We start from the raw sequence: 25,498 nt of genomic DNA, 5'->3' as shown, positions 1-25,498 counted from the left end.
TGCTGGGATGTGCTGGCCTGGGAACCTTCCACTTTTTCAGAAGTTAGGCAAGGTCTAGGACTCAAACCAGAAAGGCTCACCTGACTCAGATTGTTCTAGACCTTCCAGCCACAGAAGTCATATTAAAGTGAATGTCCCTTGCTTTAACAGCCATTTGGCTACCAGCACTGATGCTATGTACTAATAAAGGAATAATTTTACTTGCCTCTTGAAAATAGAACTCAGCAGAATGGAGTTTGACTACAGAGCAGTTTCTTGAGGTGACGTTAGCTGGTCTGTCTTGTTGAGAATACAAAAATAGCAGACAGCTTTTCAGGAAAAGCTTGAGTCTGTCTTTCCGATCATCCACACCATTCCTTTTGCTTCCTTTCTGAAAATGCTCCAAGGCTGTTTTTTCTGGTCTCTCTTCTTGACACACATGTGCCACTTGCAGCTTTTCCACACTTGTCTGATAGTCACTAGCAGAATGTTATCTATGAGCATGTGCACCTTACAGCAGCATGATCTTTAGATGACTCCACTGGAGCTTTTTCTTTCTTTTCTAAGTGATGAATATTAGGAATGAATTGGGCTTCTGAAAGTTCCCTATTTCAGGCTGTGTTTGTTAACAAGTAAATAATTGTGCTCTCTAGCTGCTGCCCTCAACATTTCCCACCCACACTTTCATAGCAAACATGTCTCCATCAGATTCTCACAGCAATTCCTTATCTGCCACAGCACATGTGTTAATACCTGGTGCATTCCTATCCTTTCTTGCCCCTGTATAAAATGTTATGCTCCACGTTTTATTGGAGTAGGTTATGTGATTTTTAATTTGTTTTTCTTTTTAGTTTTAAGAGCCTGTGCAGCTCATGGTGAGATGTTACTGTGTATTTCAGAAGGATGTAAAATCTCTGTTCATAGAAAAGTTTTTAATTAAATTATTCTAGGACTGAGTTTTAAGTATGGTTGAGATTGTTTCAACTTCTTAGTGTGTATCCAAGTTTCTTTGCTGTGGAAAGTTTATGGAGGAAAAAATTTGCCAAATTCCGGAATATGGGAAAAATTTGCAATATGAGATGTCAGATTATATTAAGAATATACAAAATTTAGGTCAGGAAGTTGTCTTGATGTGTAATACTTAAATCCAAGCTTTTATTGGTATTTCTGTACTCTTGGGCTTCTCCTTGGATTTTCCTTCTTGCATCATTCAGAGGGCTTGGGGAGTTGGAGTACATAAAGCAGGTCCCCTTGCTCCATCCCGCGTTCCTGCATGCTCCACCTGTCCCATTTCCTCTCCCAGGGCAGTCGGTATGGTGAATGAACCATTGTGGTAGGGAGGCTGTCCCTTTGTTCCCAGGAATCTCTGGGCCTGTCCCCTGCTGGGATACATTGCTTGGATGGTGTGTGACAGAGACCTGGGGACAAATGGCACCAGGAAGAATGTCAAAGCACCTGCAGATGCTTCTCAGGTGATCCCTAGAGTTGTCCTGAGTAAAGAAGTGCCAGGAAGAGGTTGCAGGAAACCTCCCAGTGCTGGTAGTGGTTTTCACAGGCTCTTTTTAATTTGTTTGATTCTTCCTGGGCTGGTTTGGGAGTACTTCTTTGTCATTGCCCTTGAGCAGCAAGTCCAGCCGTCCCTAAGGGTGGTGTCACCTCCTGTGGTGTGCAGGTCTTGCCCTGCCAAGGGCCCACTCCCTCACTGAGAGAAACTAAGCTCAGCAGTTTAGGCACCTTGTTCAGAATAGCAATTTCATTTTTCAATTTTTTAAAAAAAATTTACTCTGATATTTGGTGTGCATGGCCACTTTGTCACCCTTAGCTGATGTGCTACTGCTGTGTTTTTACCTTTTCAGCAGGTAAAAGAGCTGGATTTATGCAGAGGATCAGCAAATCATTTTCTGTAACAGGGTAACTAACTACTTCACACTCCTAAATATAGTCCTGAACACAAGTGTGGCAGTATTCATGAAAAATATTTAAAGCTAAATTTTGCACTCATTTTGTATTTGATCCATTTCTGGTTTACTTTTAACTCATGCAAGATGAAGGGTGGAGGATTTTTTTCCCTTCTTCTAAATCCTAATGTGGCACCATATCTGAGATATGAAGGGCTTGTACAAAGGCACAATTTTGTGGCATCTTTTTGGTGTAATTTCTGTTTTGTTCAGTGTTGAAGCCTTATTGTGGCACATTGACACAAAGCTAAATGGCAGCAGCAAAAAAACATTGGAACTTTAAAAACTGTAACTGCTAAGTAGTGGTTTGGAGTAACCCTAATGAGAGTGATGATGTCATCAGCAGGCTAAAATGCCAGTAAAAATTAATTAAAAAGCTGGGATTTATCAGTGGAAGAAGATCTTGCACTTATATTTTATTTCCTCTATTTCTGTATTACTCTGCTTATTCTGAATATACTTTTTTTGTTTGTCTGTTGTTAACCCTTCTCAACTCACCTGCTTGTTCCTCAGTCACATTTGCTTTTTGCTTCACCTTAATAGTCAGAAGTCATCTGATTTATTTTTATAACATAAAAACGTACAGGTGACCTACACTATTGTTGTTTTCCTTGGTCTTAGTACCTGTGTTGTACCACCTAACACCAGTTATGCTTGTAAATGTTGTATAAGCTCAGCTAGCATACAGTAAAACATGAAATTCAGGATTTTAATAAAATTGACTTCAAAGATAGTATGGTTATGGTTGCTATGGTAACTAAAACTAATTAAAATATGCTAAAATTTGCAGAGGTGTGAAAAGGAGAAAAAAATGTAACTTAATGTTTTTATTTTCATAATTTAATGGTAAAACATTTTTTCCAGTGTATTGCCTAAGTGCCAGTCAGTCAATTATTTGTGTTTTTTTAAGAATTCCTTTAAAATAGTAGAGGCTGAACCACATTGTGATTTTTATATGGAAACTGAAAAAAATGCATAAATCTACCTGCTATTTGCATAGTGATCTTATTCCTTGGGCAGAGATGTTGTGGACGTTTCCTGGAGTGCTCTCTGTAGGTTGCTGCTTTACCTGCTGGACAGCTCGTGGGCTGCATCTCCCTGGCTTTGTGGCCTGTGTGATCATCACATCATCACAGGGTTTGGTCCTAATATAATTATACAGTCTAATACAGATGGGCTGCTGAGGGCAGGCAGCTTGACAAATTATAGCTGTCATTGAGACTGATGATCTCTTTAAGTGAACTTTTGAACTTCTAAGTAAATACATAAGCTATGAGCTTTTGTTCTAAATTATTTTTGGAAAATATTTATCATGTTCCAGTTTTTGAAAAGTAAAGTCCGTAGTTGAGTTCATGTGTAGGTGCAGAGGAAAGATTTAAAGGGTGGCATTTTCACATCCTGCTTGTTTTCAGGGTTTCTTTTAAATTTAATGGCAATGCTGTATTAGTGTATTTGTTTCAGAAAGGATTAAAAGAGTTGTTCCATAATAGCTATAATCCTTTGTGTTTGACATGTGCACAGTATTGTACAAATATTAACAAATCTGTACAGTACTTTGGTGGGTAGATGGGGACAGCAAAATGAAAAGTTTGAATTATTCAAGGTCAATATTTAAGTAAATATTGGATCCAGGATTAAAACCATCCTTAGTCTTGTAGAGAGCGTGATTTCCTGTTTCTCAGCATAGTCTTTTCTTAACTTCATTGTCCAGCTCCATGTGTTTGTGCTGCAGCCAAGTTCTAGTACCACTAAAAGTTAAATGAAAGGGAGAGTTTTGCTGACAAAGAATGATGGTTATTTTTAGTTGTATTAGTTTGAGCCTTGCAGCTTTGGTTAATTATTTTTGATGAGACTTTGTATTCACTTCTGAACTGAGAAATAGATTTCATATTAATATTGCAAATTAAGGAAGAAAATACATGGAAGTTTTTCTTGCAGATCTGTAGATCTGAACAATCTGCTGGTAAGTAAGCACATGCAAAAGGACAATGTTAGTAAATATTTGAATGTCTCCATGTGTACTAGAAATTTGACTACAAAGAGCTGGCCTTATCAGTAACTCTCACTCCTACTGGAATTAGACTGGTTATCTCAGTTGTTCCACTGGCAGAAAAATTGCATTGAGACCTCACCATTATTTGCTTCAGTACCTGGCAAGGTGGGTTTTTTTTTAGTTGTAGTTTGTTTTGGGTTTTGTGGGAGCAGCAGCAGGTCCATGCTCTGGGCATTTACTTGTGTTTTTGTATTAAATATTAATGAGCAAGAGCCAGTTTTGATGTAGGACTTCATAGAGGGCTTGAGGTTTATATAATCTGGGCTCTGCTTCTGTAGGATATTGGGTCTTTTATCCTTCTTTCCCTTTAGTGCCTTTGTACGAAGCAGGTGTGGCTTTCTCTCCATCATCAGTGAGCAGTCTTGGTTCAGGCTTTTGGCACATCATCCTTCTTACCCATCATCTCTAAACCTGTCAAGCAGTGGTTTAAGACCTTTCTGTCTTGCCTTTCCCCAGCTTGATTAAGAATTATTTTCACCCTGTTTCCTATTCTTTAGGCTTTATTGAAATTCACTTCACAAGATTTAGCAGCCTTTTGGGCCAGTTCCTCAAGTGCAAGTCTTCACCTTCCTGTGCTTATCAGCCCTGCCTGTCACAGTGCTGCTTGATGTGTTGTTCTTCCCTGACTTCTTTGCTCACTCTTCTTTGTGCTCTGAAGACAACCTTCCAGTCATTGATTTGTGTGTTGCTGTCATTTTCTCTTCCTGGCAAAGTGCTACAGAACTGCTTATTTCTTAAAATTTTGGGAGTGATACAAGTCCAGATGATGGCATCTCTCAGCTCTGCCTTTTCATTGCTAACTTTTCTCACTTACATTTTTTCTCAGCTTCCCTTTCTGACACCCTTAGCAGAAATCTTTTTCAGCTTATGCTTAGGATGTCCCAACACATTTTCTTACATTTTTTGTCCATTTGCCTTGAATTTAGAGTTAAGGAGGAATAATCTCATTTGTAATTTCCAGGTCAAAATCTTTCTGTCTCTTACTTACTCCTCATCCACTTTGTTGCTTACACTCAGCTCTACCTTTCTGTCCAACTAAATGCACTTGTGAAGTGCTTTCACTGTGCCCGGTGTTTGTTTCTGGAATCTTTTTCTCTGTCCTTCCAATAAAGTTCTCCTCTAGTCTGCAAAAAAAATACAGCAAAACAATATAGTAAATTTTACTACCCAAATCCTGAATTGACTGTGCCAGCACCTGGTTGACTCTGCTTTTGCACACTCCTCCCTTTTTTAGCTGCATTGGTTTTGGTGGCAACTGTCCTCTTCAGATAACTTCTGCATTTCTGCTGCTGTCTGTTGGCCTGTGTTTTTTGCTGTCATTCTTAGTTTTGTCTTTAGTAGTGGTCGTAATCTCAGTCTACTCCTAGCTCAGACATGTTTTATATGAGGCACATTTCTTTTTGCTTTGCATCCTGAATATCTTCTGAGCCTGCAGGATCATTACATTTTCTGGAATCTCATCTATTCTTCCTCTTCAAGTCCTCCCTTAATGTTTGCATTAAATTAACTAAGAAAATAATTTATAGGGTTTTCTTTTTGCAGCTTCAGATAAGCTAGGTGGCTTTTTAAAAATTATTATTATTATTATCATGCTGTTTTCCTTCTCAGTCACAGCAGTACTGAATATTGTTTATTTGTGTGTAAGTGGCACTTAGTAATCCATGGCCTGTTGTGTTTGGTATGTTTGCTTTAAAGCACCACGTACACCTTTGGTTATGGGATCTTTTTTTTTTGTTCTTAAGCATCTTCTGCTTTTCCTGATCTGTAACCAGTGCACAGCCTGCCCAGGCAGGTGATCTTACCTTCTCTGTAAAAGCAACCTGGCTGAATCAGTAGCAAATCAGTTCAGTGCACCGTGTGTGGGGAATCTAGTGCAGGTGTTGTCCATACGTGCTGGGTGCATGCCTGCAAATGGGGAGGCTGATGGTAAGTTTTTTCATCTGTCAGCATATCATTTTTCACAAGGAGTGGAATTTTTTTGAAGGCTTAGGGGAAGGACGAATTCTGTTCAAGGTTCTTTCATTTTATTACTGTAAGATTTATTGCTTTGCCAAGCCCCTTCTTTGGACTGATACCAGACCTGCCATCCCTCATCCATTTGGAGTGCAGAGCTCTCTTCCTTTATTTTTCCAGCTTTCATTCCAAAGATGGAAAAAAATCAGTATTTGAACTCTTTTTTTGAAGGGATTAGTTTGTTCAGTCCTTATTTCTGAATTAGAAAGTAAGGGACGCTTTAAGGAGACTTTGAGATTTTTATAGCTTTATTTTACTTCCCACAATAGGGTTTTCTGTTTCAGAGCACTAATGTATTTCTCCTTGGATTTAACCAACTCCCTGCCCTGTTAAAGTTGCTTTTTCTGCCTTGGTTCCCTTCCTCCAGACTTGAAGCTGTTACCTTTTGGCCTGGATCCACCCATCCGACACTGAAAGGAGGGCCTCATGGAAGAAAGCATTCCAGGAACAGTTTATCCTTTGCTAGTTGATAGAGGTTTTGTAATGCAGAGTTGCTGTTTAGGCTTTTCTTTCTCTGAGCACTGCTGAGGCCAAATGTGTTCCCAGGCACTCTGACATTCCTCAGCAGCTCACTTTTTTCTGACTGCCCGTTCAGCTCTGGGAGAAGCCTGGATGAGGAGGGATGCTGTCATGTGCCCTGGCTCTTGAGCCCTGTGCCTCAGCACCGAGGAGTTGACTGTGGCTGCCAAGATCTCTCCAAGTCTGACCTTTTCTTGGAGTACAGTTATTCTAGCATGCTGTACTCTTTATCTTGAGTCACGGAATACCAGGCTGTCTGTGAACAAAAGCAATTTTTCCTAATTTACATGTGTCTTTCAGAATGTCCCTTCCTAAAGAACGGGGGATCCATTCTTGTATTGTGCATTCCACTCTGCATATTTTCTTAAGAGTGCCTAATTAAGTATGTTAAGTGCTAGTTCTCAGTAATTGGTATCACTGAACCACTCACTGCATATCTGGGGAAAACAGTAGACACAACTTTGTAACAAGCTGACCATAGCCACCTAGGGGAAGGTGTAATTTTTAACTTCTAGCGAGGTTTAAATGACTGGGAACAAAGTCCAGACAAATGATTTGAATTGTTACAAAGTAAAGCTCTGAGCTACAATGTTTTTAGGCTACCCTTCTCTCTTCTCTTCTAGCCTCAGGCATTGAATTGCAGCTTGTCCATGTATTCGGTTCCTATCCTGGTTTTCTTCCGGCGCAAAATCACAGGTGTGATTTTGTTTTTTGCTGGATTCTTCTTTTGTATCTGTCTTTTGTTTGCTGCCACAACAGACAGAGAATCCTAAGAACTGCTGTAAATGCATGTTCATGTTTCTCCTACCCTTCCCCCAGTCTCCACTCTCTCCCTCCCACCCCTTCCCAAATTCCATTAGTATTTACAGAACAAGAGCCAGAACTCCAGCATTAATCTCAAATTTAGACTGAGATTTTTCTGGCTCTATCTGCACCTAGTGCAAAAGACAACAGAGGTTACAAATGCACTTAAAAAAAGTAAAAGAACAAAAAGCTTTTTCATATTCAACACACTGGATGGATTGTGTTAGGTATAAAAAGCTTTCAAAGACCAGCGCATATGTAAAAAAAATATTGTATGTATTGTTGTTGGAAGGCAGAGGAACATTTATTTGCTTACTGACTACATTGAAAGTTCCCGAGCTTTAAGTTCTGTAACTCATTGTTTCTTCAAATTTTGTGCAGGGAAAAAACAGTTTCTTTCTTCAACTTACTAGTTCATGTAGAGATAAGCAGTAGAACCAAAAAGTCAAATGAATGGAAAGAGGACTGTGTTGATAGTTACATGCCAGCAACTTACAAACTAAGCATTTGTAAGGAGATTTATAAACCAAAGTCAGTGAAGTTTTGCAAACATAAATTTCATAGGCAAACTGAAATTGAGTGGGGACTGAAGAGAATGAAGAATTCAGATGATTTGCATTTATTTTCTTTGGCCCCAAACTAAGTATTTTCTTTCATTTTCACTGTTAAGTGCATAGAGTGTGTTACTAACCTTTATGAATTGACTTTAAAAGCCAAAATCAAATATAAATGTTACTGTTCTCCCAAATTGTTTTTGTTTCAATGTTGGTTTGTTCACTGGAAAGTATTTGCTGACTTCTGTAGTCTGCAAAGGCACTTACTCCTCTGTGACCCCGGTCCTTGATTGTTTCAAGGGTCACTTTTCCCTGCCATGGGGAGAATGGCTTGTGTCCCTGTCCAGTTGGTGTGTGGTTCTGGCTTCTGGTGCCCTCAATGAGTTGTCAGCAGACAAGCTTTTTAACTGTATCAAGAAATGGATTGTGTCCATCTGGTTGTGAGGCCAAGGGTTGTTTCAGAGGACAGAAACTGATCTCAGTTCTTTAGATGAAGGAGGAGGTCATCTGCATGGCCTATGGAAGGTGGTTTGGAAAAGCAGGCTGGAAGAGCTGGCTCTGCAGTATCCATGTGCTGCTCTTCCTCCAAGGAATTGAGAGAACAAATTTTAACAAAGGATTCCTCAATCTATGTAATGCCCTGAAATACATGTACACAGAAAATGTTGGTGGTCTTTTTTTTTTTTTTCCCTTTTCCATGTGGATTCATTTATTCTTAAATTCCAAGAACATACCAATACCCATCACTCTATCCTTCAGTCAGGAAGTTTGTATTACTTGTTTCTTTTGGGAAGAGCTCCCTTATTTTCTTCTCATCTCTTTGGCACTAGAATTGGCTTATCTCACTTTTCTGATGAACCTACGTTTTCCAGATAAATGAAAACATAGGGGTTTATTTTTCAAAACTGAAACAGTTGGATTTTCTTTTTGTTTTACTGGGATAAGCATTCACAGTGCTCTGGGGAATGGAGAATGATCTAAAATAAGCCTAGCTGTTTTTTGTTGTTTATCTGTTTCTTTTTGCATCTGTCTTAGTATTTATTGCTGCCATCTGTGTTTCATTTCAGGTTGTCTGATGTCTCATTCTGCATGTTCTTTGCCTATTCTTTTTACATAGCCTTGGGCTGTAATATCACCATTTGCCTACAAGAGATCCATTTCTATCTGTAACAAAATGAATTGCATTCATCTGTGTAATTCATTTCTAATGAATGCCTTGCTCCTCATTAACAGTGATTTACCTTTGTTTCCCTTCCCTACACTGTCAACACGAACCATTTTGAGGTCCTGTGGAGAGATGCTAATTTGAGAAAGCAAAAGTCAATGCCACTAAGCACTTATAAGGGCCATCCTCCTTGGCGCTTTCAAAAATATTCATGGGACACTTTGCAGAATAAATTTGCAGGTGGATAAGAAGACTCAAAATATTTTCCTGTTCATAAGCTCTCAGTGTATGAAGGCAGTGCTTAATAGTTTAAATGCAATTCTCCTTGAGGCTGACAGGAGCAAGTTTTCAGACCTTGTCTGTTCTGCAAGAATTTTACCCTTTTGGCACATTTTGGGAGACTGTACTCTTGGTTCAGAGTCCCCTCTCTACCTTTTATTAATATTAAGGAATATTAAACTATTTGGAATGTATCTTCAGATTGATATTTTTAAATACCTAATTCTGAGATATATCAAAATGTTACAGGCTTGAAAATCTTTTATTTCAATTTTTTAATGAGATTCAAAGATTCATGTAGTTACTTATTGGCTTTGCCAATAAGTAGTGTCTAAAGGAAAAGGATGAATAACATTAATTAATGAAATAGGGGTTGTTCACTAATTTTGTTACAGATTTGGTTCTTTTGTGTAAAGCACTTTGAAGCTCTTCAGCAACATTCTCTTTTCCAGCCTGCACTTTGCTGAACAGCAGAATCTGCCATGTGTGCAAATAGATGTGCTGCTGACAGATGATGATTAGAGTATGGGATGAATTATCAAGTTTATTTTCACTTTAACCCTAAGCAGAGCTTGAACTGCAGCAAAGGGTTATGAATATGAAAATACCATTGGTAAACATAATTTAAAGCATTGCAGGAAGTTTTATTTAAAGTCTCTTCAACTCTTACTTTGGTGATAGCACAAGCCACTCATCAACACTTTTGATCGCTTGAGTTTAGCTTGGCATTTTTCAGTATTTATTCATGTTGTTGGGCCAGACTGATCCCCAGTTGAAACTCTAGAACTGCCAGCGGGTATCAGTGGATTTACACCACAGACTAATTTGATCATGGTATTATGAGGGGATTGGAGCATGGGAGGTTGGGTTTTTTAACTGGTCTTGCCTAAGTTGTGTAGTATTTGGAAGTAAGAGCACTGATTAATTTAACAAAACCTTATTTTTAATATGCATTTTAGAGGACAAAACTGACCTTGAGAACAGTGTGATGCAGAAGAAAATTAAAATCCCCAAACTCTCTCTCAATCACATAGAAGAAGCTGGGGAGGTTACAGATTATGGGGAAGAAGATGTGGAGCTTAGACACAGTAAGGTACTGAAGTCTTTCTGGTTTTCTTTACCTCCTTTCCTTTTTTTATCGTTTTTGTAAGTGCTTGGGGCATATACAGACGTCCTAGCTTAAGAATTGCAGGCTTGCTTTTGATCCCCTTAAAACAGTGCGTTTGGTGAAATTGGGTCACACTGTGCGTGGGGGTGGGGTATGGGTTTTCAAAACCTGATTTAAGTGCAATCAAACGTTTTCCTGTGTATACTGTCTGCACAGCGTAACTGCCATCTGAGACTGGTGCAACAGTGCTCTTCCACTTTGGCCCAGAATGCCTGAAAAGTCACCAGTACCTGGCTGTACCAGCTGACATTTTGCTCACTGCTCATTTGTTTAGAATTGGGAGGGGTCCTCTGAGACTGCCCAACTACAGCAGTGACTGAGAAGAATTGACTGGACTATATCACTCCATTATAACTCTCAGTTGCCTTTTTAGGTTCAAATAACAGAAACCCACTATGGAAATGTAGTTATTTTTTGATATCAAATTATTTCTTTAAAAGTCTGGCAGCCTTCAGAATAAGATATTGCTCTATGGCTTTATGTGTTTTGCTGCTGCAGGAGTGATATTAGTACATTTCCTTTTTTAATTGTTAATTTTTTGTTCAGAACATGAATGCAGCAGGTGTAGCATCAAATAATTTTGTTTTCTGCCACATTACTCATGGATATAGTGGTATGGGAATTTGATAGTGTCAGCTTCTCACCACTAATCTGTGAGCTGCCTTTGCTTTTCTTGCAGTTGTTTGGAAATTTAAATGCCTTTTCCTATTTGGCCAGTAAAACTTAGTGACTTTACCTACAGTCGCATATTAATCCCACTGTCCAGGCCCCAAGAAAGTGGTGTGATTTAATTTGTAGGGTTTGTGCAGATGACTGAAGGTAAAATTCCACTGAGAGTTCTCAGGACCTGAAGCCTCTGCAATGCAGTACTAATATAGAAGGAATCAGTTGATAAGGAAGATGAGGCTGGATGATATATTCTGTCTCCGGCTTCAGTGTTTTCAAATCCCTTTCAGTGTTTGCTGATAGTGTTAACTCAGTCACCTGCATCAGGCAGTTGGGTGAACGTGCTCTAGGGATAGTCAGAGAAGGTTTTGTCTCCCAGAGTGTGGGAAGGACAAGCCCTCAGTTCACAGAACAGCTTTATGCCTATGCTGCTTTCACCTCTGATGTCATCACAGGTGACAAGTGGAGCACACAGTTGGTTCTTTCTTTTCCCTATCAGAAAATCAATTGCTGTCAGAAATCTGAGTGCTAAGGGTAAACTTTAAAGAGATCTAGATCCACTTTAAAAAAAATAAATTAATGATACAGAATCAAGTGACCTATATACACTGCCTTTGTAAGTGTTGCACAAATGCAGGTAGGCCTGTAACTGCCTCAGAAGTTGGTAGTGCATTTAGCTGAGTTACAGTTGCTTGTTGGTTATGCTGTATGTTATGTCCATAAGATCCTGTTAGGCAAAATATTTTTGCAGACTGGCTTTGTCTTAGTTGTTTGGAAAACAAGAATATTAGCAGTTCCAAGATTGTAGAATTTTGATTTTGTCTTACTGCTCTCCTAATTTATTTGTTTTGTATTGCACTGTGCAGAGACAAGATGGGAGGAAACAAAGTGAAGGTACACACAAAAGCATTGAAGCAGTTGTTGCTCGCCTTGAAAAACAGAACGGGATGAGTCTCAGTAATACTTCCAGCCCTGAGGAGGCTTTTATGGAGGCTACAGAGGGCATGAACAATATGGACGATGCTGTAGTACCTCGGATTCTCTATGAGGAATTGCTGAGGAGTTACCAGCAGCAACAGGAAGAAATGAGACACATTCAACAGGAGCTTGAGAGAACACGGAGACAGCTTGTGCAACAGGCAAAGAAGCTAAAGGAGTATGGGGCACTCGTGTCAGAAATGAAAGAGCTCAGAGACTTGAACAGGAGGCTCCAGGATGTACTGCTCCTAAGACTAGGTAGTGGTAAGTGCCGGACTTAAGTGGGACTAGTTTGAATGAGTTTTGCAGGTGTGATCAGTAGTAATGGAAATGTATTTGAAGAATAGTGGTGGTTGTTAAACTGGACATTGAATGTTAAAAGGGTTTTCTTCTGTGGCTGTACAATATGTGTCGAATTTGTATGCTATGTACATCTGGGGTTTTCTTTAAAAACTAGAGGTCTTTGTGCTGGTGTGGCTGAATCAGAGTTCCATTTTAAGCAGCTGTATGATAAAGAGTCTCTGACCTTCCAATATATGCTAAAAAAGTTAATAAAGCATCATCTGCAAAATATACCAATATGTTACAGTTAAAAAAAAAAAAAGGAGAGTAAAGAAAAGGCACTGGAATGAATAGTTGGGCTAACAGAAATTTATCCTTTGCAGTTAGGGATTTTGTTTATTGTTATGTGACTCTGTTACCTTCCATTTTCTGACCCCTCTTCCCATTAGTAGCTTATTAGAATGTGATCTATTCCTGAAGTTTTAGCAGTGGCTTTAAACAGCCACGCTATTTGGAAAACAATGGATTGTTAAAGCATAATTGAAAAACTTTATATTAGTGTCCCGTTTATCAACACTTGTTGCAAAATGCAGGCTTTTGTAATTTGGATTTCAGTTTTAAATATCTTGGGTCAATTGCTCCTTTGTTTGGGTTTATAACAGTTATTTAAGCATTATGTTGGAATAAATGGGAAAAAAGACAAAATAAAAAGTTCATCCTTTTCATTGAAGATGGTACCCTTGGAATACCTTCAAAAATTTGACTAATTACATTTATTTGCGATTAGAATGTGGTACTGCTGTGTTGAAGATTTGCTTGGTGACTGAAACTTGATTGAAATCTATGCATCCAAACTTAGCATGCCATTCTTACGTCTGCCTTTGTGTATCTGGAAACTTAATTTTTGCATGCCAGTTGGAAATTGGCTCTTCTGGACTGGAACGAGTGCATGCAATTTGCATGTGGGTCTGAGTTACCCTCACCTACAGAGCTGGACCTGGGAGAGCATGTGCCTGTGCTGTAGCATGTGTTCAGGTGTGCCCACACCCTTGGAGCCAGGTTCTTGGAGTGTCCCGCAACCTAAACTGAGTGTCTTATTGTGAATGCTCATCACTGTTACACTGTGCATAATTAAACTGTTGTTACTTACCATAAACACTCTAGTTAACTTTCTAAATAAAACTAAATAGGCAAGGTTGCTGCAGCCTGAAGTACATGATGTGGTTGGCAGGAGATTCCACTGAGCTTTCTAAAATTTTCCTTGGATGGAAAGATGTTTCTTCATCTGCAAGTAGTTAGCTGGAATTTATGGGAATGGAGCACGAGCCAGATGTTGGTAGGCAATGGGGCTGAACAGCATAAAGTACCAATTTAGTTGGTAGACTTGACAGCAGTTGGAGTGGTGAGACCAGTGAAATGAAGACAGCTACTGAATTCTGTCTTCTTTCAGTTTAAGAAAAAGAAAATGTGGGGGTTTTTTTTTGCTTCAGCCAAATAAAGAATTCTTAGGAGAAAAAGGGAAACAAACCCCCCCCCCCCCAAAAAAAAAAAAAGAAAAAGAAAAGAAGCCCTGGGGAAAAAAGTACTGAATCTTCTCTAAATTTAAAGACATGTTCTTTAAATTTAATCACACCTGGAAAAGTATCAGCTATATGACACTTGCCACAAAAAATCCCTTGTTTAATTACTTGTAAGGAGCACTGGGTGGTAAAGGTAGAGTTTGGCCATGCTGGTTTTGTCCTTCACAGGGTTTGTATTTCTTAATACTCAGTGTATTAACTGTTGCTTACTCTGTTGTTTTCCCTTTTAGCCTCATTCACAGCAAAGGCACAACCATGTTCTAAAAAGGTCAATACAAAACTTATGAATAATTAGCAAGGGAGACATCTTCAGCATGTTCTAAATTAGAGAGTCTGATGAGAGTATGAAAAAGTACTACTTTTAATCAAGAATAGATACATAAAGAGTTTTTTAGTCTTTCTTAATTTTCTATCTTATAAATGAGGTATGTTTGGGTATGTGAATAATCTCTGAAAATTGTTCTGAAAATAAATTACATCCTGAATTCATCTGCAGTTGCAGTGATCTCTTAAACCTAGAGTTTCAAATTACTTGTAATTTATGTTACACTGCACTTCTAGCAGGCTGGACTTAATGCAAACTAATTGCATTTCTGTTTCACCTTAGAGACTTGTGATTTCTTTGCATGAGATGACAGCTGGTTTGTGCTGATGAATTGCAGCTGTGGGAAATGCGTGCCTGTTGCCATTTTAAACTTGCAGATCAAATATAGAACAGCCTCTTGAGCTAACGTGCAGTCAAGTAGTCAGTCTCCTAATTTCCCATCAACGTGTTGAATTCAGTGAGGAGCTGGAAGTCAGTGTATTGTACTTGAGACTTAGGCCTTCAGCTCTGCTACTAAACTGGAGCCACTTTTGTGGCAGGAGTGAGGAGGTTCATCTTCCCCATGGTGACACCAAATTGCTCTTTGTCACGGAAGAGCCTTGGAGGCAAATGACAGTAGTGAAATTAGTACTGATCTGTGGAAAAATGCTTGATATCATCTTTATGATTTTAGGATATTATTTCCCAGCACATCCCTTTGTGGAGAAGGCAGGCATTTCACCAGGGCTCTAGGGACCAGAGCAGTGGAAAAATGTGATGACTATTGTGGGAAAGGTAATGGTGTCCCTCTTTGGCTCCTGGAATAATGTCTGCAGCTCACTTGGGTAACTGGAAGCCCTGCAACTGTAGGCCTTTGCTGTATGGTTTTTTGCACCTGAAAACACACCTAATTGGCCCTCTTTTTATCAATATAGACTGACATAATTTAAATAATTAAATGACTGACTCTCCCCTGTAGGGACTTTAAATAGCCCTTGGATTGCAAAAGAAGAATTTCAGTAACTTCTTAAAAGAACAGCTGTCTCCTGGGGAAGATCTGTGCAGTTCCTGTGGCTGGAAATATGGTCAGAAGTACTGAAGTTGTGTAGGGATAATGTTTGGGTGTTTTTAGCTCCCTGATAATTTCTTCATTTTTGTGTTACATTGCTGAGAATTAGTGTTGCTCCAAAGTCAGGACATATATTCACATTCAGAAACATTGATTCATCAGCACATGCACACAGACCCCCAAGGTTTTATTTTTAATCCCAGTTTAATTTCAGTGATCCAGTTTACAGTGTCTTGGGACTGACACCAGAGTAGAGAGAATGAAGTAGGATTTGTGTTTTACCTCATGTCAGGAATTACTGTTTTTCAGCTTTTCTAGATTTATTTGGCATTTTGATGTTAAAAAAAAAAAGGACCAAGGTTTCTATCAAGTACAGAAAGTACCAATATTACCATTTTTCAGACTTGTGTTGTTTTGTTTCAAATTCTGGTACACCATGTGCAAAAACTTACCACTTACAAATTTATGCTGAACACTTTATCAATTTATTTTTACTATATTACTAATTTTAGGAGTAGCATGTAGCCTAAGATGCATTTTTGAGGAAAAGGGATGGTAAAGGTACTTCTTCATCCTGAATTGAATTTGCTGGCTTCTTGGATATTATAAAAAAACTGCAGTCAGAAGGAGAAAGATTTTGCAATAAAACATGTTTCCTTCTTGCATTCTGAAAATCGTCTTCTTTTTTTCCCCCTGATCCTTATTGCTAAGTGCTGCCATTGTTAAGCCTTTAGATACAGGTATATATTTTTATATGTCCCATTCATCATCTTTAAAATAAGCTGCAGAGAGGGGGAACTTGGAGCGTGGTGAATGGGGCACACCACTGTGTTGGCAGGCAGGCAGGAGTGCGGGTTGCACGTGCAATTCCAGCATGCAGGGTTGAAAATGCAGAGTTTAGTTGTTGTGGAGACTGCCTGGTTAGAGGCAGGTTTCTGTTTGGGAATCAAAAATCAGGATATAAAAAAGATTTTAAAGGCTTTCTTTTGGTGACTTCTAAGCAAGTAGTAAAGCATGAATTGGAGCAGAGGTATTCTGACCTGTGAAAGCTGTGGTTGTTGTGGACTTTAATCAGCGTTTTCCTTGGGGAAGGTCCGGAAACCAAATTCCAGCTGTGTCAATATATGGCTAAAAACAGTAAAAGACTTCTAAGTAGGGACTAGTAAAAATGATTAAAGGGAAATAAACGTTTCCTGCTAGGAAGAAGGTGGTTATACTTAGGTGTCTTCCTCGAAATGACTTTCAAAGTATGAGAAAATAGCCCTTTGCTGAACAAGGTTTTCTTAAACTAACAGCTTCGGAAATGGCTTCTTAAGGTCACGCTGGCAATTACACACCTGCATCTGCTTGTTCAGTTGTGCCCGTGCTGTGGGCAGCCTTTGGGTGCTTTAGCCAGTCTGGGTTTTCCCCCAGTCTGTATCAGCTTTGCAGTCTCAAGTTTAGGAAGTTCAGTTTGTCTTGGCTGCACTGTTGTATATTCATGGTACTAGAGGTGCTTACTATGAACTTACAGTGCAGATGGGATGTTCAGTGATTTCTCTTTTTGTGCCATGCTTGCAGTGGGGCTGGCTCTTAAGACCCTCTTGTTGGTGGTACTGCAGTGTAGGATTGTCTGAGTTGCCAAGACAACTTTTAGTCATTGGTGAGCGTGGAGTGGCAGCCAGCTGAGAACATTTAGCAGGCTATGTAGGTGTAGAATAAGCTATAGGATAAATGTCAAATGCTGACAACGGAGGAAGCACTGCTATCACTGTATAATAATCCTTAAATGAAACTGCACAAAGTAGGAGGGATGAATGCTGTGCTTGTTCCAGGCACAGGAACTATTTAAGATGCGTGACTAAGACCTGAGTTGTGGTGCCAGCGTGACTTGCAGAGTTGGATGAGTTCAGGACTGGGTCCTTGTGCACAAACACTGAGCAGGGAGCTGGAGGGTGACCTGATGATTGAGTTGTCACTGGCTGGAGATGTCAGGGTTGGGCTGCAGAGTGGTGCAGTGCTCTCAGCACCAGCCTGGTACAATCTAGCACTGACAAGTGGACGAGTTTATCCTTAGAGTTCTGGACCTGGGGTGTTTCTGTGGTGTCCAGAGTCTAAGCTGGCAACCTTGCTGTGCTGTGGAGCCACCGGCCCTGCATGGAACTTCAGTGCCTGCTGGAGCTTCTTGGGATCCTAGAGCCACACATCAAGGGACACTGATAGGCTTGGGGCCATAGCCTAGACTTCTGGTGGAACCCCTGCAATGAATGGAGTCATGAAATCCAGTTCACAGATTATTTTTAGTTTGTTCTTCTGTCGTTTTAGGAACATTTTAGAACTTGGATCTGGAAAAGAAAAGTTGATGACTGACAAAATAATTACCCCCCTTTTAACATATGCTTAATAGTAGCCCCTTGTGTAATTTGTGCATAATTTTTGTTGATTACATTAAAAATAAAAATCAGTGTTGGATGGATTGGACAATCAAAATTCTAATTTATGTGGGATTTTTCTAACCTTTGATATTCTTTCTGTGCATGATACTTCAGCATAAGGAGCCTGTTTCCTTCATAGCATTTCTGCAGATCCTCACTATTTTTATACACCTCTTTTATATCTAAAGAGATGTTGGATTTAAAATTTGTAATTCTGTGTGGATAATTTATGTAATTATCACAGTAAATTATGCAGGTTCCTATGCAACTATATAGCAATTCTTATTTGAAGAATTACTATTGTTGCTTTTGGTTTATAATTTCAGTGTCATTGTAACATAATTTCCTCAGTGTGCCTTGAAGAACTCTTACCCATATCTGTAATTGTCCTTACGCTTTAGGAATAAAATCAAGCACTTAAATTAAAATTAAGCATTTTAATGTTTATAAAGCAGGAATACTTACCCTGCTTTTAGTTTTTGATGTTCAGAAGTAACATTTTGGTTTAAATTACTTCTAACTTTAAAATGAACATGACTAATATGTTATTTTATGCTAATCATGGGTGATGAAGGGATTGATTTCATGTTCTCTGGGATAGCAGACAGCTCTCTTTTCTTAACTGTCTAGGACCTGCCATTGAGGTTGAAAAAGTAAAACCTGAAACAATTGAGCCTGAACCTGAGGTACAGAAGACCTTCAGTGAGGAAGCAAATACATCAACGTACTACCCTGCCCCTGTTCCAGTAATGGACAAGTATATTCTCGAGAATGGAAAGGTATTTTATATTAAATATAGCATGAGTAATTTTTAAATGTCCATCTGGTGATGTTCATGTGGAATTTTCATGATTGTGGGGGTTTTGCATTGTAGCAGCTTGTACAAGCTTCCTCAGTTTTCATGAAGGTGTGCTCTTACACTGAGGAGAATTGTGAAGTTACACAGATATGAAGAGCATAGAAAAATATCCTCAGTGGTGAGATCATTGAATGATGTGCAGCATGAGGAATGTAGTTCTTAAATATGCATGCACAGGCAAATTGACATAGTCTTCAGTTGGTGACATCCACAAATACACCAAATATTGACCGAAGTCAGTAACCCACATTATAAATGTTACATGAGTCTACTTAACCAAAAATACTTCTTGTTAAAAGTTTTTTAATGTTTATAATGTGCTGTAGTCATGTTGCAGAGAAGCCCTCATGTTTGGGTTGGAGTGCAGGAGGTCATTATGAACCCTGGAAGGAAAATGGGCTCCCTTGATGCTGGTAGGAGCATTGCCACTGAATTGAGCTGATGTAGTGCTACTTTCCAGAGACTTTGTGAAGGTGCTGAAACACCATCGAGCTCTCGTTTTCCAGAACCTGACTGAGAGTTTCTCAGTTTTCAGTGTGTTTAACACATTAACTGCTCATCTACCTAGGCCTGCTTTTACAGATACTTTCATTATAATTAAATAAACGTGACGTTTCTTAAACAAAAGTGTAAGTCCTTCAGAACTGCCTGTGCAGATCCTGTTTCTTGGTGTATATAGATGCATTTGGTACTCTAATTTGAGAACCGTTAGGGAGGAAACATCATTCCAGCTTTGCCTTACACTGGAATTACTGATGGAATATAGCATGAAACTGCATTTTCAGATTTGTGCTAAAAGATTGACTGCACAATGTCTGTCCCTCTTGAAGATGAATTCAGCATATCATTGAGGACAGAATGTACATGAAAATAGTAGAATCTTGACAGTTTGACAGGTATTTGGTTCAGATAGCTTTTCTTGCTTGATGTATTTAAATATGTCATTGATTATTTTGTGTAAATTTGTGCAATGAGTACTTAGGGTGGATTACTGTGCGAGTTTTCTTTACCTCCTCTTACACTTAAGGTCTGTGGGGTAGGACACATCCTTTAGTATTTGTATACAGCTTTTCCTGCACCCTTTTTTCATCTGTCAGCTTCTTGGCACTTCTTTTGCTGATGTTTTCTGTCTTTACAGATATTAGTATCTCTTTAATTTTCCTTTTGTAATTTTGGTTCTTGGTTTGCCTATTTACCGAGTCTACAGCCAGCTCAGATGCCAAAAATGTGAACTAATAATGTATTTGGAGTGTTGGAGAGTAGTTTTCTTCAGTTTTCCTTATTTATGGCTTTATTTCAGTATTCCTTTATTGATATGCACCACTAGTGTAGTCGAAATACTTTTTTTTACAAATCTTACCCTTTGTGGCACCAGATTTGATCTTAGTAGGATTCTTTCAAAGCAGATAAATCGTTTCCCTCCAGAGGGAAAACTGAGTCACTGAAAAAGAGCCTATGGAATTCATTTAAAAAAAAAAAGGAAGAAGAAGAAAGAAAAAAAAAAAGAGTTCATCTTCTGAGACACGTTTTAGATCTATTGCAGATGTTAGCACAGCCACGCTGGTGAGCATTGCTTTGAATTTGCTGCTGCCTCTATTGCATTGTGCTTGAAGGTTGATCCCACACTTGCTGAAATTGGGAGTAAATTTCCCATTGATTTCATTAAGACGAGAGTCTGGCTCATGGGGCAGCTCTTCCAGCAAGAAGGGAATCTATTCTGAGTGTGGAGTACAGTAAGCTTCCCAGAGCTCTGGGATTGATAGGAAACAGTACCGGGCCTGTTGCAGAGAGGTAAACTGAGACACAGGCACATTGAATTCCTCACCGTAACAGTGCTAGAAATAGAAAAAGGGAGACATAAGATTGCTGTGGCTGTGGCTGTCTGTCACATATTTGCTCTTGCCATAGGTGTTTGATACCATCAATTGCTTTTTTAATAAATGAATCGTGTTAAAAGAAGAGATGAGCTGTCTGAAGCATAAATATTAAAAATACTTCCTGTAACTTGTTCTTTTCTTTTGAGTAACTTCGAGCTAATGAATAATGTAGTAGCTTAAGAGACTAAATAATCTTTGGCAAATGCAAACGCTAATTTTGGCAGAGAGGAATTGAATTTTTGATGAAATACAACAGTCCCTAGAACTAATGTAATACAGACACCCAAAACTTACTATGTCACAGCATTTCTAACCTTAGTTATTTTCTAGGTAACTTTCAGACATTTTACTGGAGAACTTTTCCAAGATTTAATCAGAAATAACTGAATTCAAAAATGTACTGAGATTGTTTTCTGAGCACAGGCTGCTTGCTCTCCTCATTGAAGTTGCCTCGCAAAATATGTAGAGCACCAAAAGAGTGTGCCTTTTTAAAAGTCATTTATGAAGAGGCTCAACAACAAAGAAAAAAGAGAAAAAAGAGGGGTGTTTGTGTTGCGGTTATTACTAGTTTAATTTCTGTCCATGCAGACTTATGAAAAGCTTCTTAGAATCCCTTAAGTATAGAAGATTCTGCAAAAGAGGCAGCTTGCTGCATGGTTTTATGCTTTAAGGAAGGTAGAGTTTTCTTTTTTTATATATATAACAGCTTGTAGCAAAACCAGTCATATTACTCTATTTAAGTTTTTAAACATCTAGTTGCTTTTGAAGGATGCCATTGTAATAAAAAAAAAATCTTGGGGTTATAGTTCTCATTAATAGTTAAAGCAGGCTTCTATTTAAAGGAAAAATGGTATTCAGTGGAATACAGGCAGTAAAATATTGGGTATATAAAATTTTACAGTAGCTTTGTCCTATTTTTATTGCATTTAATGGGACTTCTGTGATACTGCTCAGATTTGTATGGGTAGCAGGCACAGTTTTTGTAAAGCCAGACGAAATGAGTAAAGCCACAGAAAACTAAGGGCAGAGCACTTAAGGCAAACTGTCTTCTGATGCAGTTTTGCTATGGGATTTTGTTGGTGGGATTTATTTTTTTTAATCATAAGAAGGTCAAAAGTTTTTTTTAAGTGTTAATGTTACAGGAAGAACCTCCATTGGACCAGATCTAATCAAAGCTGGATTTTGGATATGTAGCAATCCTATTGTTTGGTATGTTACATTTGTCCAGATTGTCTGAGAGTAAGTGCAGTGAGCTCTGGTCAGCAGTTGGGAGGTGGAAGTCACACCTTTGCTTGTTATGATGAGAGCAAGTGTGGGTCCCAGTGAGTGAAGTCCATCACCATGTGAACAAAGCTTGCTGTGTGCAGAGGTAGTTCAGGAGTCTGCACTGTTCTCCAGGAATTGGAGCTTGGACATCCAGGGTACAAAGTATTTGTGGCTCCACACAAGGCCAGCGTGTGCGCCCTAGTTGCACTTGTGTCAGACTTGTGCTGGTTACTCGTGGAGTTACCTCTGTGCTGTTGTGTGAAGGTGTCCTGAGTGTCGGCTCCAACACGCAGTGGCAGCCTAAGGATGGTGCTCAGATTCTTGTCCAGCATTTGTCTTAATAGTAGAGCGTTGGGAATCTTGGGGTAGAGAGAGGGTACCCCTTGTGGGAGACAACCAAGCACAGTCAGTGCTGAACAAGACTAATAAGCAAAACCAGACTTGAGCATCTTCTTTTAGAGACTCTCCAGTGGCTTCACACTGCATTTCCCAGTACCTGTATTATCCTCCTTTACTACTTCAGTGAAAACGTCGACTTCCCATTGTTCAGATAATGGAAAGTTTATGATGTTGCTGCAATGGGTCATTGCTTAACCACAAAACAGTATTCATGTGGTGCATTTACATTGATTGTACATGATTAGACGCACTTTGTGTTAGAACTGGAAGTTTTACAAAGCTTCCAAACTCTCCTGGCTTATATTGAAATTGGAGCTCTCAAAATCCTTTCTCCCCTTCCAGTTACTTTAAACAATCAGGCTGGGTCTTGCCAACAGGTACAGAACACAACTTAGGAAGTAATTCCCTCTCTACTGCCTCTGGAATATGCTTTGGGTAAAGTCTGTTTTAGCCGAAGGGAAGTGTTTCATCTTGCTCCTGAATTAGGCTGGTGCAACTGCTTGGTTTATATGCTGTGCATAATTTTATAATACTGGATGTGTTCACTGTTTCCTTCTTTGATCTCTGTTCCTGACCACAGTCTTTCAAGAGAGAGGTTATGTGGGGGGAAAAGCAGAGATTACTAAAAGGATCTATACTATATATTGAGGTTGACTTGATCTCCCTGACCCACGAAGCTGGAAAAGTTTCAGAGTTAGGCAAAATGGATTTGTTCAGCCCTAATTACTGTTATTTTAGTTCCTAATATTAATGTTCCTACAGCACTTGGATACTGTTGTGTGCTACATACCATAGATAAGTTGTTATTATTACTACCTTCTAGGTCCATCTTGGCAGTGGAATTTGGGTAGATGAGGAGAAATGGCACCAGCTGCAAGTAACACAAGGAGATTCAAAGTATACAAAAAATCTAGCGGTTATGATTTGGGGAACAGATGTTCTCAAGAACAGAAGTGTCACAGGAGTTGCAACCAAAAAAAAGAAAGATGCCGTTCCCAAGCCACCTCTCTCACCTCACAAATTAAGCATTGTCAGAGGTAGGTTATTTGAAAACTTTTGCTTCCTGCTTTGGAGTTTAACCATTAATCACTGAGTTGAAAGATGCTTCTTTTCAGCTCATTTAAAATTAACTGATTAAAAACTGTAATTCAGATTGCTATTGCATTGTGAAGTGCATACATACCCAGGAGCAGTAAAACACATTGCAATAGCTGTGCACAGTGCAGGCCTCCACATCTGAAGAGTTGTACATTGACTTCAGTAAGTTTGAAAAGATCATTCCTTTAGACCACTTGCAGGGCAGGACTCTGAGCCTGGAGAACAACATGTTGTTCTAGAATTCATTTATAACATGCTGATTTTTTGAAGTGCATATATTCCTTTAAACAAGACTGAGAGTAGCTTTACCACATTCTTTCATCCAGAACACAACCAGCTCTGGCATGAGGCACAGAAACCATTATAGCTGTGACTATAAAAATATGCATACCTTCAAAGGCAAGAAAGAATAGTTTTACCCTTTTAAGTGAAGAAAATGGAAATAGTAAAAATTAATTGTTGCACTTGAATTGGAATTTGGACAGGAAGTGTAAAATCGCTGACTTCATCTGGTAGGGAAAATTGCAATGACACTTTCAGTAACTGCAAGCCTGAGTCCATGTGTGTAGTACTTTGAGAGAGAGGAGGCCTTCTCCTTTATTTAAACTGAATGGTGAATTTCAGTCCCTTTGTATCATCATGCCTGTGTTGCATCATTTCTGTCTCTCTTGGTATTTCAGGCTTCTTTTTAAGTCAGAACTGAGTTGGTTCCTCATGGAATGCATACTGAAATTGGATTTTTAGGTTTTGTGTCCATACTAAATTGCAGTAGGGCTGAAAGAAACCTCCCCATTTGGTAGAACTTCATTATTCTGCATTTCCTGTTCTTAGTTGCTATGTGCTCTTAACTGTGAACTCATTAAGAGGTGTTGTAATCGGCCATGAAAGTACCATGTTTTGGAGTAAGAAATACAATTCCTCTCTGAGTGTGTGTGTGTGTGTGTCTGTGTCTGTGTTGTGTGGGGAAAAGTTGGAAACCTACCTCCGTACTGTCATCTTTCTTAGTTTGTAAGAAATGAGTAAAAGACATGGGTGGTTTTTTTTCACTAACCTGCTTCAAGATTATATGTGGAAGTGGAAGTGAAAGCTGTTCCATGCTGCTTTTCTAGTTCTGTCTGGGGTTTCTAGGTACCATCCTTACACATGTAGCTGAGCAGTGATGTGCTGGCCACATAAGGAATCCACTCTGTGGCAGTGGCTCCCCCGCTTGCCAGCTCCAGATGGGAAACAGAATTGGTTGCCCTGGTGTGCATTTACAAGCATGCAGCAAAAGGGGTTATTTTCCACTGGCCCATTGCAATGTGGTTTCCAGTTTACCTGCTGGAGGCTTTTGCTCCTCAACGTTGCTGGCAAGGTTGTTTCTGTGAGAATTTCCTCTTCTACTCCTGTCAGGGCCACTCTGTGTTGCTCAAGCCATTTAAAAGACAGCTTTCTTCTAACTCCCCTTGTTTTGACTACAGTGAGTTTGGGAGTCTACTCCAACAGGTACATGATAAGAGGCAGATGGGGCCCTTCCCTTTCTTCTCTTCCATACCTTTACACTCACCAGTAATTCAGCTCTTCCCTATTTCCTTGTTTTTCTGTGTTTTCTGTCATACTTCTGCTTCAAGCCTCAACCTTCATTTGACTTCTACTGTTACATGCCCTGGTTTTCCATGTTCCTCTTTTTAGTGTTCCTTTCACCTTGTCTCTGATTCCCCTTTTGTTAGACTCCAGCCTGTACAGTATCCTCTTGATCCAGTTAAACTGCATGGCTGATGTTGCAGGTGTCAGGCTGCCTGTATCAGTGGGACTGGGTAGCTCATAACCATGATTTTCCATGTTGTCGTGTCCTTTGCGTCAGTGTTAGCAGGGCTTGCCCCACCATGGAGAAGAAAGCAAAACAAGACAAAACAATGACAAGCAAGGGGACAAATAGGTGAAATGTGAGGGAGTTTGCATAGCCATTGATTTGGATCAAGCATCACAAAAAGTAGTGAAGCCCCTGGTCAGACTTTGAGGTCTACTTGAATATTCAGCAGTATGAAGGGGTGTCTGTGTGCTCCTGTAAAGCCAAAAGATGAGGGAGCAGAACCCCCAAATTAGTCTTTGAAGCCCTAAGCCAGTATCCTTATGCAAGTACTAAACTACTGTTTCTGCACGCCCTCACAGAAATGGAAGAGATGGAGAGGAAAAACTGTGATCAAGGATCTGTCTGGTTCACAGCAACTTTTA

The 25,498-nt window shown here is 39.3% G+C and overlaps 2 protein-coding genes across 2 annotated transcripts in view; both read left to right on the top strand.

The window, feature by feature from the left end:
• Positions 1 to 25,498, top strand: part of AGBL4 (AGBL carboxypeptidase 4) — an 848,931-nt gene that overhangs the window by 514,536 nt on the left and 308,897 nt on the right. The window lies entirely within an intron of this gene.
• BEND5 (BEN domain containing 5) overlaps positions 1 to 25,498 on the top strand; it is a 30,666-nt gene that overhangs the window by 3,445 nt on the left and 1,723 nt on the right. The window contains exons 2-5 of the mRNA XM_062497543.1: positions 10,284 to 10,417; positions 12,025 to 12,400; positions 18,416 to 18,564; positions 23,010 to 23,223. Coding sequence (XP_062353527.1) covers positions 10,284 to 10,417; positions 12,025 to 12,400; positions 18,416 to 18,564; positions 23,010 to 23,223 — 873 coding nt within the window. The remainder of the gene's footprint in view (positions 1 to 10,283; positions 10,418 to 12,024; positions 12,401 to 18,415; positions 18,565 to 23,009; positions 23,224 to 25,498) is intronic.

The sequence above is a fragment of the Cinclus cinclus genome, chromosome 8 (genome assembly GCF_963662255.1).
Source record: "Cinclus cinclus chromosome 8, bCinCin1.1, whole genome shotgun sequence".
Classification (NCBI taxonomy): Eukaryota; Metazoa; Chordata; class Aves; order Passeriformes; family Cinclidae; genus Cinclus; species Cinclus cinclus.
This window is presented reverse-complemented; position numbering and strand designations above follow the sequence as displayed.